This window comes from Lissotriton vulgaris, unplaced genomic scaffold (assembly GCF_964263255.1).
Source record: "Lissotriton vulgaris unplaced genomic scaffold, aLisVul1.2 SCAFFOLD_1397, whole genome shotgun sequence".
NCBI classification, from domain to species: Eukaryota; Metazoa; Chordata; class Amphibia; order Caudata; family Salamandridae; genus Lissotriton; species Lissotriton vulgaris.
In genome coordinates, this window is record NW_028245425.1 from 1 (window position 1) to 13,219 (window position 13,219).

A 13,219-nucleotide genomic window follows, 5' to 3' on the forward strand; every position below is an offset into this window, starting at 1 on the left:
AAGAATAAAGATTTGACTCAACCGAGATGACAAGGACGCGTTTTTTTGGGGGGGGGGGGGGTTTTATTCTGGCAGCAGAATCTGAATCTCTTGATTCATCATGCAGCGCCCAGAGGGACGCCCCTCATGGATTTTAATGATCTACGTTTTATATTGTGAGTTTTAATTAACTGTACAATAAAGTAAATCTAAATCATGGCATCAAAGCCACCTCCAGGGCCCACATCGAATATTGACTTTTCAAACTTGGAGAGCCAAGTTTCAAGAGCTGAAATGCACAGAGTACAGCAGCAGGCGCATGAAACCAGGCACAGAATCAGGAGTGAGTGAGGGCCAGGTCAGGAGTGAGAGTCAGGATAGAGTGAGGGTCAGGAGTGAGTGAGGGTCAGGAGTGAGTGAGGGCCAGGTCTGGAGTGAGTGAGAGCCAGGTCAGGAGTGAGAGTCAGGATTGAGTGAGGGTCAGGATTGAGTGAAGGTCAGGAGTGAGTGAGGGCCAGGTCAGGAGTGAGAGTCAGGATTGAGTGAGGGTCAGGATTGAGTGAGGGTCAGGATTGAGTGAGGGTCAGGATTGAGTGAAGGTCAGGAGTGAGTGAGGGTCAGGATTGAGTGAGGGTCAGGATTGAGTGAGGGTCAGGATTGAGTGAGGGCAGGATTGAGTGAGGGTCAGGATTGAGCGAGGGTCAGGAGTGAGTGAGGGCCAGGTCAGGAGTGAGAGTCAGGATTGAGTGAGGGCCCGGTCAGGAGTGAGGGTCAGGATTGAGTGAGGGTCAGGAGTGAGTGAGGGCCAGGCCAGGAGTGAGAGTCAGGATTGAGTGAGGGTCAGGAGTGAGTGAGGGTCAGGGTTGAGTGAGGGTCAGGAGTGAGTCAGGGCCAGGTCAGAAGTGAGAGTCAGGACTGAGTGAGGGTCAGGATTGAGTGAGAGTCAAGACTGAGTGAGGGTCAGGATTGAGTGATGGTCAGGATTGAGTGAGGGTCAGTAGTGAGTGAGGGTCAGGTCAGGAGTGAGAGTCAGGATTGAGTGAGGGCCAGGTCAGGAGTGAGAGTCAGGATTGAGTGAGGGTCAGGATTGAGTGAGGGTCAGGAGTGAGTGAGGGCCAGGTCAGGAGTGAGAGTCAGGATTGAGTGAGGGTCAGGAGTGAGTGAGGGCCAGGTCAGGAGTGAGTGAGGGCCAGGTCAGGAGTGAGTCAGGACTGAGTGAGGGTCAGGATTGAGTGAGCTATGTTTAGATACATGAGCAGATGCCACCCTGCGTCACTGACCGAGCACTTCAGTATGTGTAGACAACAGCGGTGGAGCCGTCGGTTTTCGGTGCAGTATTATGCCTTTGCTTGTACTTTGTTCGCTGCACACGTCACTTTCTCCTCCTGTGCACTGTTTGCTCCTCATGTATTTTGTTTGCTCACGATTGTCACTTTTGTCTCATGTAATCTAATGTTTGTTTTTGTAACATGCTGGCGTGTCATCTTCTCCTCATGCTTCTGTTCTGTTCCTATTGTGAAGTGTTGGTGAAGTGAGCCCTGCACCCCAGGTCTGTAGGAGGCACAGAGGGGTCTCGGGGGTCTCAGGGCGCAGGACTGTGGAGTGTTGGTGAAGTGAGCCCTGCACCCCAGGTCTGCAGGAGGCACAGAGGGGTCTCAGGACGCAGGACTGTGGAGTGTTGGTGAAGTGAGCTCTGCACCCCAGGTCTGCAGGAGGCACAGAGGGGTCTCAGGACGCAGGACTGTGGCTCCAGCTGCATTCACCGCCTGACATCTCTGCACACGTGCTCTCTGTGTGAACATACTTCATGCCTCGTCTTGTAAACACTCAGTTACTGAGACTCCTCGGATTTTATGTCAAAGGCCCGGAGGCCAACATTATGCATGTCCTTTTTATTCCTGCCCAAACACAGCAGCAACCAAAACATTCCAGAACTTAGAACATGTATAATACTCCAAGTAAAGCAGCCATCTTCCTCTTTTGTTTGTAGTGAACACCTGGTGCAGGTGACTTCTGCCTGTTATTCCCAAGACGTGACTGTGTTACCCTCTGTGGCCCCATCAAACATGAAAACATTACAAGGAGCCCTGCCTCCACACCCGCTGCTACAACAACCATGATCTCAGCGGCGTCGCTAGGGGGGGCGGCCGCGCTGCACTCTAGGTCCGTTGCGGCGGCATTTATCATTTATTTGGTGACACTCACTCAATCAGTGACAGTAGCATACATGCCAATAGACCCGAATCAGGCGGGAGACTACCGATTTTTCAAGCCAAAAATTACTTTATTTGAGCGGTCTCCCGCCTGAAATTGCATTTTCTATAATAGAAGTCAATGGTCAATTTTCCTTCTCCCGATTTTTTATTGTAAATCTCCCATGTCCCTGTCCTAAAATGTTGGTATGTATGCAGTAGTGTCACTGTACCAAATATATTATAAATGCCGCCGCAACCAGTGTTGCCAGATTGGTAATGTCACGAGAGAAAAACGCATAAATAAAATCAATAAACCAATATAGTTAGAACACCGGCGAGACAGACCGGAATCGCCAATTAGACCTTGCCGGCACACCTAAGCTTGAGTTTCTATCAAACTCGTCCAGCTTAAAACTGGTTGCTTCTTCAAGTCGGAAGGCAGGCCGTGGCAAAGAGAATCTATAGCCAACCAGCACATCGGAATTTTAGCGGCGCAGTATTATTGGCTAACGTGACTCATATGGTCCAATGGCAGGCCATATTACACATTAGCAGTACATCCCTCTCCCAGACGCTCCTGAAAAATGTTTAGCCGTGCGATTGGCTGTTACACGACCCGGAAGTGCAAAAGTTAAGAGTTTTGCGGCCGACAACGGACTTTAGGCTGATTTTACAGACAACCCGTGTAAGTAGGGGAGTTATGACATTAGATTTGGGGTAGGGATGTAGACTGTGTGGCGTGGGGCAATGTCCGTCTTCGGTGCTTCGTAAAGTTCTGTGGCAGGGCTTCGGTACAAGAGGGTCAACGTGGATTTCTGAGTTTATTTCCATGTGTGCACCATGTGGGCCTTTGCCAGCCATGTTTTGTGACCGCTTGCTCTAGCAAATGTGTGCTATAGAAGTAATCGTATGTCCCATGCGGTGCAAGGCTGATTTAACTTCATACTGAGGCAGTCTTACTCCAATTGGACTTTAACGAAGTTTTGTCTTTTTCCAGTAGCCCTGATAAATCGAGCTGAAGTTAACGATTTATCATTTAGGATAGGTTCAGGCGTAAAGAAGCCCATACATGTTTTCAGTAAGGTAGAATTTTGTTTTTGGTAAAATCTGTGTATTATGCAGCAAGTGATGGACTCTGACAGATGGGGCAAATCCATAATTATGCGGGAAATGCCCCAGTGCAGAACCACAAAATTCCGGTGGCCCTTGTTAGAGGTTCATCAGTAAAGTTAGAGAGGTGGGGAAATTGCAGTCTCCACAGAAGAGCACTTTTTGACGAACTGCTTATAATGGGTCATTTTTTTCTGATCTAGTGTAACAATAAATCATGGCATGGAGACTTATGGTTGTAGTAAATAAACTACTTAAATAGTAACGGCTTCTTCGATTCCGGTTTTCAGCCAGTAAAGCCAAAATGTGCATTGAATCCACCACAATTGCAAAGGTAACACTAATCTCTCAAAATCACAGGAAAGGTACTTGAATCTAACTTAAGAAGGCTTATGGTGAGTGATTTAAGCAGGTTTCTTTCCTATCTGTTTCAAGAGACATTGCCCTTGGCGGAAGTGAAACTGTATCCATGCCAAAAAGTTTGGGAAAGGTACTTGGCACAATCTGGAGAACTTCAACAAATCCAGCTCTGCTTGCTTCAATGGCATCTTAAATTGGGGGGGGGGGGAGAAAGACATATAAAACAAAGGTTAAGAGTATGCTCTTTGAAGTTTACAGGCAACCTTCTCGGAGAGCTTGGGATCCAGATGTACTGACATTGAATTCTGAAAAAGCTGTCGCAAATTTTACGCTGAGTGTTTACAAATCCAGAGACATTTTGAAAAACAGTCTATGTACTATTAGGTCACTTTGCAAAATCAACATTCACAATTTGACCTACATTATGAATATTAATGCGATCGGTCTGAAATTGTGACGAATTCAGATTGGATGGCATCGCAAGGATGGTGGCCTGCAGGAGTCAGTAGAACCCCCTTGTATGTGATTGTATTTAAATAAAGTATGTTTGTTAAAAACAAAAATGCATCTTGTTGTCCTAAAGGAAATGGGGCTGTGCGAAAAAACAAGTTTTTGGAAAAGTTCGTGAGAGCTGGACCAGAGCCTACTCCTTAATAATAAACTTTTTTTTTTTTTAAAACATCCGCCAAGTGGTAGGGGTCCGTAAGGGATCCCGTACCATGTGCAAGTTGGTTACAAGCCATCTGCGTTCGGTATCGGCAGGGATGTGCAATTCCTATAGCCCAACGCCTAGGACATATTGTTTGGGTTCTAAGGAAACATGTTTTCATGTGTATTTTGTCCTTGGGACAAGTAGGCCCAATACCCTGCAGCGTAAACCCTTTGGCTGCCAGTTTGCAGTACCACATTATGGATCAGGAAAGGGCACGATCTGCAGTTAAAAGATCATATTTTTGTCCATATGTTAATGCTTTTCAAACTTGTATTTATGGTTAATTTAATTGAAAGCCTTTATTATTAAGGTGAGCACTCTAAGTAAATGTTGTACGCTCTGACTGCACTACTGACAGTAATTCCAGTATAAAAATGTGTACACACATTTTCTAAGTTTAGCAATATGAGGCTATGTATAATGCTCTTAGAATGCCCTCTGATTTGATGCAGATATTTGCAGAAGTTTGAAAGCAAGATTGATGATTCTTTGCTTTCAAAATAAAATGTTCCTAAAAAAATGAAAGGGAAAAAAAACGGTTAGATATAATACTGTAAAATTTAAAGTATCATTTCTTTGCAGCTTTATTTAGTGACACGTGTTGATGCATGCTAGTCTTTCCCAAAAATATTCATAATGGAAAATCAGTGTAACCTGTTTCAATAAGATTATGGGAAACACAAATAAACAAACATTGGCAAAACCAGTAAGTCTAAAATTGGTGGTTAGCTTTTTAGTTTTGTCAATGTATGACTTGTTTTGGCTTGGTTTTTGTAAAACCTTATTGGTGTGGGAGCTGCCAGGCCCTCATCATTATAACAAAAATTGGCATAATCAGAGAGGCTATATCAGAGCTCTTATATAATGAGATTGCTACCATAATTTGTCGCCACACTACATGGCACTAAAGTTGACAAGTGGATTTTGTTACAGGACAAGTAGATTCATGAAGCAACCTGCCCCATGGACAAGTAGATATTTGATCAAATTCCACACCCCTGTATCATATCTCACCTGCATCTTTAATGCTATAGTGTCAGGAGCAGATATCCCCAAGTCCTGGAAGGGGGCAGAGATTATCCCTATTCATGTAAAAGGAACAAAACCGACCCTGCAAACTATCAGCCAATCGGTCTCATTGACTCAAGCCCCCAAAAAGTTTGTAAGATTATCCTTGATTGGTTACTGTCCTGGATTGAAGAGTAAAATCCTGACCCAATTCCAGGCCGGTTTTCGCCCCAAGACCAGCACAGTTGACCAGGTCTCCGGGTTCCATTTGTTCAGGTGGAAATAGGTGGGTTTGGGTAATGGTAGTCTGTATGCTGCTTATGTAGACCGTAAAGCGGCCTTTGACATAGTCTCCAGGGATAGATTGTGGAGAACCCTTTTTGATATTGGGATCCTGGACCCCCTCCTTACCATCATTACATTTCTCCTCGCGATAACTTTTCTTGGGTCAGACGGGGACCAAATGGGGAATCAACTGGCCATTTGTGGTCTAAAAAGGAGTTTGGCAGCCACCCACACTTGCACCCACATTATTCCTGCTGTTCATAGATGGATGCACAATCTACTTGCAGGCCTGTGACAATGACTTCCTAGCTCTGGGGGTGGGTCAGTCGGTCCAAGATTCCAGCTTTGTTATTCGGAGGCGACATGCTGCTAATATCAGACCCCTAAGGGCTATATGTCTGTCCAGTACCAACTCCTAAGTAAATCAAGTCACAGAAAGCGCCCTTATCTTAAAACACCGGGCGGCAACATTATTAAAATTCGCAAATAATTCCTCCATCAATCCACTCTCTCCATTCCTTGGAAGTCTGGAGGGCCCAAGTTGAAGCTGCAGGTATCTATGTTGCGGAATTGTGGGGTCACGTTAACTTGGATGCACTGGAAGTGGCTGCTTATAGCTTTTTGAGAAAGGTTCTTAAAATCCCCCAAAACACCCCTCTAGTATTTAAATTTGATCTAGGCATCCAACACGTTGTCCGCCTATAACAACTCAGACCAATTTCATACTGGTTTCGAGTCTGGGTGAACCCTGAATTAGCAAAACTACAGAGTCTTGATACTATTTGATAGGTCTCAAGGTGGGAGAGAGCTCATGTGGTTGGCCTTTGTGAAACAGATACGTTTTTCATTAGGTCTAGAAAAGTATTGGACCGATCCTGAATCTCTTCTCATGAAATAAAAAACCTGAAGGCAATATATTGAGGTCAGGTGGGGTCAGAACTAATTAGCTGGCCAGACCCGGGGAAACTGACCAAATCTTTTCTAGATTTTTATACCATCTCTTTGAGAAATACATGGACCAAATTGCCCCCCCTTTCACAAAAGCATTATATACCAGCTTTAGGTTGGACACTCTACCTTTAGCATCTGTTACTTGTAAATGTAAAGCCAATCATGAGGATTAGAACTTATACCCTGCATTCAGATAAAATTAGGAAACAGCAGAATATACATTGTTCTTTTTTTTAAATACACTAAACTAAGCAGGCACTGTATATTTCCATTATGCCGTTCGCTTGGTCTCTGCCACTACAGGATAGCTATCAGATTCTGTACAGCCGATAGGTTCCCAGTCAAAGTGTTTTCAATCACTAAATTTTTAGAGGGTATTTTTGCCAATTTGCTGCAAAGTTTTTTTTTTTTTTTTTTTACATCTACTAACCCCACAATAAAATTCAACACATCAGCAGAGGTTACCTAATTACATCTCTAGGAACAACGCTGTATGACTTTATAGTCTAAACCAGTGTTTCACATTGCTATGCTGATTATATGCTACTTTTATGTATTGTTTTTGGACAGGATAGAAGTAATTTATTTGTACTGTATCTTTGTGGATATTGTTTTTATGAATTATGACCGAAATAAAGTGAACGAACGCTGTGCCATCTCCTTTGACGATTTGAAAACGTTGTTCGTCTGCAAACAAAACTGTGGATGCAAACAATTGATGCATTGCAAATTGCAGTTTGGATGGGAAGTCCTAAGCATGCCTTGTGATTCATTATGCATTTCTAAATGCATTTTGTGATTCAGTAACTATTTGTCGAATCACAAAATGTGCTCAGTACTTAGTAAAAAGCCATTTAATGGTCGAAAACCATTAATTTGGAAGATATTGTCTCTTCTACTTTGAATCTTTTGAGAAGTAGAATGATTCTACTGGAATTTAAACTAACATATATTAAATACTGTTAAAGGTGCCAAGCCTGATATGCAGGGTCACTGTTGGGCTCTCTTCACCAACCGATTCATTATTTCCTTCCCAATAAAATATTTTTTGTTAGTCATTTTACTTTGTTACGTGAATGTGGAAAAACATTGGTCAGTAATAAGGATATTTTTAAAGTGGTTCTTACATGAAATTGGAACACAGTAGGTGTTATGTAAGTTTGTGATGGGTTGGATATGCACATAATGTGTGTAAATAGTATGTATGCAGAGTGTAATATACTATTTACCTTTGTTGAGTGTGGGAAGGGGCCATCACTCGAGAGGTGAAGCCTCAAGTGGTTATGTTGCCCCTCCATCAACAACAATAATATTGTCATATTTTATTCTGTACATCTGCATACATGGTTAAGCTAAGACATTTTTATTTATACTTGTTTTAAAACCAATTATTTAACCACAATTGAGATGAAAGAAGTTGCATAAATTTGTGGGTTGAGGTAAAATCACAATAAAGAGGCTTCCTAACTGTTCCCTGTACAGGCATCATAATGTGCAATCTATGAGGCACTAAACACTTTTTCTCATAAACTGTGGTGTACACTGTTAATAATCTGGAATTTGTCATTTGCTCTATAATAAGTGCTTGAAGAAATGTGTGTTTATTAGTACAGTTAAGTAAATAATTATTTGGCCACATTTTTCTAATTTCCACAGCTCAACAACACGTGTGTATGTTTGTGTGTGTATACATAAGAGAGCGCCAAATAACGTGATTTTGTAGATTAATATCGTCATTTTATATGATTGGATAGACTTGTTTTTTCTATAGCATGCAATTGCCTATCTACGTCTAGTAGTATTGAATAAAACAGGTTGGTCCAACTACGTAACTTTTCTCTCCCTTCTTTTCCAGCTCTCTTGCATCCAAATCATGGCAGTCCGTGCCTCCTTTGAGAACAACAATGAGATCGGCTGCTTTGCTAAACTCACCAACACCTACTGTCTTGTTGCAATTGGTGGCTCCGAGAACTTCTACAGGTGAGGGAGGTTCATCCATTGATTGGTCTTGTATTACATGAAGTGCCTCAGGGGTGTACAGATTATGCCAGATAACAAATAACGCCAGGGCAGACATGAGGTGCGCGTTCCCATGCAAGTGAGGAGAAACACTTTGCCTGTCCCCTGCAGTGTATTATGGACACGGGCGAAGATTGCCTCACAAGGTGCACCGACTATGCCACAAGGTTACCCGCAGAAAGGGATCCCATGCCCCCCCCAGCCATTCTGTAGAGGGATCTTTGTCACAATGCCTTACCACCCCCCACCTTGTGCTCCCTGCACTGTGGAAGACAGTGTCTGCTTGAAACAGGCACTCTGCCTTTCACTAACGTGCAGACCCCATGGCAGCTGCGAATTTGCGTCTGCCTTGGGCTTGCTGCATTATCTGATGGGGTGCACCGTCCCTGTGTGGGCCCAGTGCACCTAGTTACAGGTGTGCTGTGTTCCAAACAGACATTGTGCCCTCTACATAATGCAGAACCTGATCAGACATTCATTACTTGCCAAATTGTTACCGTTTCTCCCAGTTTTTCCACTAATTTGTGCAGAGGCTCTACATTTTCAGTAAGTTTGTTCTGCAGGGGCTAATGTTCAGCAGCTGCTTGCATTGGAACACAAGACTTGTGTTTGGTTTGTGCCAATAGTGTACATATTTCATGTACAAATACATGTTGTATAGGGGTGTTTCCACTCTTTCACGTTACTGCATTTGTCTTGTGAGATAAGTAAGCCACATTATGGTTTCTGGACTCGCAATGGTTGAATACCATTATAATACAAGGCCAATATCTTCCTTTAGGCTTGTTCAATAAAGATTTTTGCCCACATGCATCAAAGTAAATTGCATTCGCAAATGGTGCGAATTGCAATTTTCGGCCGTTTGCGAATGCAATTTACAGAATTGGGATGCATCATGTTTTTCGCAATTTTAGAAATTGCAATTACGTTGCTATTTCTAAAATTGCGATTGCATTTAAGAAATCGCAATTTGAGATTTATTAAATGCAATGCATGAACATTTTAAATTTGCGAATTCGCAAATAGGGAGAGGTAAATTACCATGAAGTTGACCTTCATGGTAATTTGCGAAAACTTTAAAAAATGCACAAAAGTGCATTTTTGATAGTTTCATTTTACACACACACATGCCCTTGGGGCATGTGTGTGTGAAAAATGCACTTAAAGTTATATTTCAGGGGGGGTATCCTTTGGACCCCCCTGCACCCTTGAAATTGCATTTTAAATTTGCGATTCGCAAATTGCAAATCGCAAATTGAAAATGACTTCCCATTCATTCCTATGGGCCTCTAGGCATCAATGGGAAGGGATTCCTTAATTGCGATTCGCAAATTGTGAATCGCAATTAAGGAAATTTAAGAAATCGCAAAAAAAATGTGATTTCTTGGTGCATAGCCGTTTGCGATTTTTTTTAATTGCGATTCCTTAATTTTCGGAATTAAGAAATCGCAAACGGCAGCAATGATGCATGTGGCCGTTAAAGACTACTCCAGGTATAAGAAAGGCTTGCCGTTTAATTGCCTTCTATGCCGAAGATCGTGGAAGGTCTCTTCTCAGGTTAACCACTGCCCTCGACATGCTAAGGGATCAGAGTTTGCAGTCAGCTTTCAGTTAATGTGAGATGACCTCTGCACTTTCAATGGTTTTACTACTCATTGCGGTAATGAGTACTTTTTTTTTTCTTTCTTTTTTTTTGTTCTCATTTTTGTCTTGACATGGATTAAGTATAAAAAGAAGGCTTCCAAATTATCCCAAGCGCCTCACTCCCTCGGTTCTGATTAAGGAACTTTTTTAGGGGGAAATATCTGCGAGTAACATTTTGGTAATCCTGTATTAGATTACTCTTTTAAAGAGGGTCACTGAACTTAACTGTAATGTTCGAAATATTAAATATGTTCATAATGTCAAAGTTGCCCCATGTATCATGCAACACCTTCAGGTCTGATATTTAATCTAACAGCATGTTGCACTGTGGCTAGGTTTCACTTTTACCTCTGAAGTATGGGGTCAAAAAATCCCAGCACCCACCTCCTTTTTTTGACTAATAAACCATGACTGACTGAAGGTGTCACACATGACATGTGCAACTTTTTTGGTGTATATGATAATGTGAAAAAATAAAAAGCCAGAAAAAGTCATCAATTTTGACATCCTGTATACTTCGTACATTTTGACTTCTTCTTTGCTCAGTTTATTTTAAATGTAATAAATGCTGTTTATCATGAGAGAAAAGTAACACAAACCCATCCTTTTAAAACGCCTCTACCAGGTGATACCACAATATGTTTGGTTTACCTGCTTTTTTATTATAAGAGTATATTTATTTTGTCTAAATTAAACGGCAACATTCCATATTTCTTTTGCCTATATTTGTTAGGGATTGTACTGACAAGGCCCAATAACGTTTGTCATCTTACTTGTAGAATGTAACATTTTATGGATTAAAGATTCGAAAATATTTAGTAATTTTGGGGGCCTGATTAAATGACACATTTTTATGTGAGAAGTGGAGAATGAAATACTTTTGAAGAGTGTTGCTTTGACGGCATGCACATATTCGGAGGGCAGGAACAATTAGAGGGCTAGGTCAAGTATCTCGACTACAAAGGAGGAATGGATTCTGGAATAGTTAAACAGTTCCTTTTAAAGAATGACAGTTGCGATTATTGTGGTAATTGTACTGCGTCTTTGGAATTCGTATACAACAAGGCATTATGTAATCGTGTGACAAACGCCATAAAGGAGTAACAATAAGGCTATTCGCAAATGACATGGCTTCAAATGTGTTGTCAGTAAGGATGGCGTAGGCATTTAAAGCAAGCTTAACTGTAGAGTTTGCATTCAGTAGGATCTTTTTGCTGAAAGATCATAAAGGCATCATGGGCTATATGCTTTGTGACTGTAATGGAGAAGGCTGCTTTGGCTTATTTTATAGACCATATAGAAAGGTTTGCTTCAGAATTGATAAGTAAATTGCACCCTTTGCATTTTCTGCTAGTTTTTGTTTTGCCTTGTTTTGACATGTTTAGGATTCTGGGGCTCCTATGTTTATAATGGGTGCATTAACTATATTTTTGTACTTGGGTATGTGGGTTATTATAACAGTCTAACAATATGGTTCTAGGATTGGGATTTATGAGATCGGACTGTCGCTCTTTGGATTCTGACTAAAAGCTACTACTGTTGAAGCAATGTTTTTCACAGTCAAATATTGTTTTTTTAGTGTCTTTGAAGGGGAACTTTCTGAGACCATACCCGTTGTTCATGCATCTATTGCAGGCTGCAGAATCATTGGCCGAATGTGTGTTGGTGAGTACTGAAGAGTCTCTTCTTGTATTCAAAGTAACTATACATACCTGTATATGTTTGCCGAATACTATTGGTAAATTTTGAATTCCGAAATTGGTTGCCTATTTCCAATGTTAGATGCTTACTAATTAAAATGTGATGGTAATCAAGGAATGTCTGTAGCGCCGTTTAATCTTTTTGCTTTCTATTATGCATCCTGTGAATGTGAAAGCAAAGTCTAGACATCTTATCTAAGTAATGTGTATGGTCTAAAAGCGATTTGTGTCCTGTGAAACCAAAATTCCCTGATCCAGGAACCCTCCCTCTCAAGTACAGTGTGCAAACTGGTTTGTCCCATGTGCTTCTGCTGTCTTCTCTCCCCCAAACAAGAGTACTTGGAAACGTGCTAAACTCAAATATTAACTTGCACTCTGATGCGACATAGTAGAAAGAATCGAAGGACTACAGGAGATCTCATTTGTGGAAAGTAATTTTCACCACTAGGAAGTATAAAACAGGCAGATTTGTAATAATGATGGGTAACTCAGTGAGGCCTTCATAATATTTGTTATAGCTAATGCTCCTGCTGCCTGACGAAAAATAACCTTGAAGTACCTCAAAATATATACTCCTAATATAGAGAGAATGTGTGCCTATATAGAGTTTTTTTGAACTAGGGGCCTTTGTCCAAGGTCACGTGGTGTTAAGAGGAATATCCACATCAGAAACTCAGCGTTTTAAGTGTCAGAAAACGGCCTCTCTGGTAACAGTGATACAAGGGCTATCAAACCCATAGTCAATCGTCCATGGCTAAATAGGCATTATTGGCACCATCAAAGAAAAAGGATAAAATTACATATAAATGTAGCTAACCGTTAATTTGACTCGCACCTTTAGAGCAGGTCTGCACCGTGCAAGCCTCTCATCCATCTCTGATTTACAGTGATGCCATAGCTTCTCTACGCCACGTCTCTGCCCCTCCAATAACTTTTACACTTTCTGAACAGCTGCCACGCTGCTATACAATAATGCTAAAAGATATTGGCATAGCCAGTACTTCTATTTTATCACTTGGAGAGAAAAGGAGGAAAACATAGACTACTGTAGTTCCACTTGACATTCAATTTCATTATACAAAAAGTGCAGTAGACACCCTATGAAGAACAGAATTATTTTTCTTTTGAGTCAAACTAGGGGTTCAATAATGCCAATTCATTAAAAGTGGATGAGGAGGCCTCACCCACGTAGTGTGGCACGCTTAGTCATTGGCCACCTAACCCCACCCTCGTAAGATGGTACCACCATGGCAGAC

The 13,219-nt window shown here is 41.7% G+C and overlaps 1 protein-coding gene across 1 annotated transcript in view; it reads left to right on the top strand.

The window, feature by feature from the left end:
• The first annotated feature begins 2,739 nt into the window (after window positions 1–2,739).
• Window positions 2,740–13,219, top strand: part of LOC147666426 (eukaryotic translation initiation factor 6) — a 55,239-nt gene continuing 44,759 nt past the window's right edge. Inside the window, exons 1-3 of the mRNA XM_086949069.1 lie at window positions 2,740–2,859; window positions 8,456–8,580; window positions 11,843–11,928. Coding sequence (XP_086805195.1) covers window positions 8,474–8,580; window positions 11,843–11,928 — 193 coding nt within the window. The 5' untranslated portion in view covers window positions 2,740–2,859; window positions 8,456–8,473. The remainder of the gene's footprint in view (window positions 2,860–8,455; window positions 8,581–11,842; window positions 11,929–13,219) is intronic.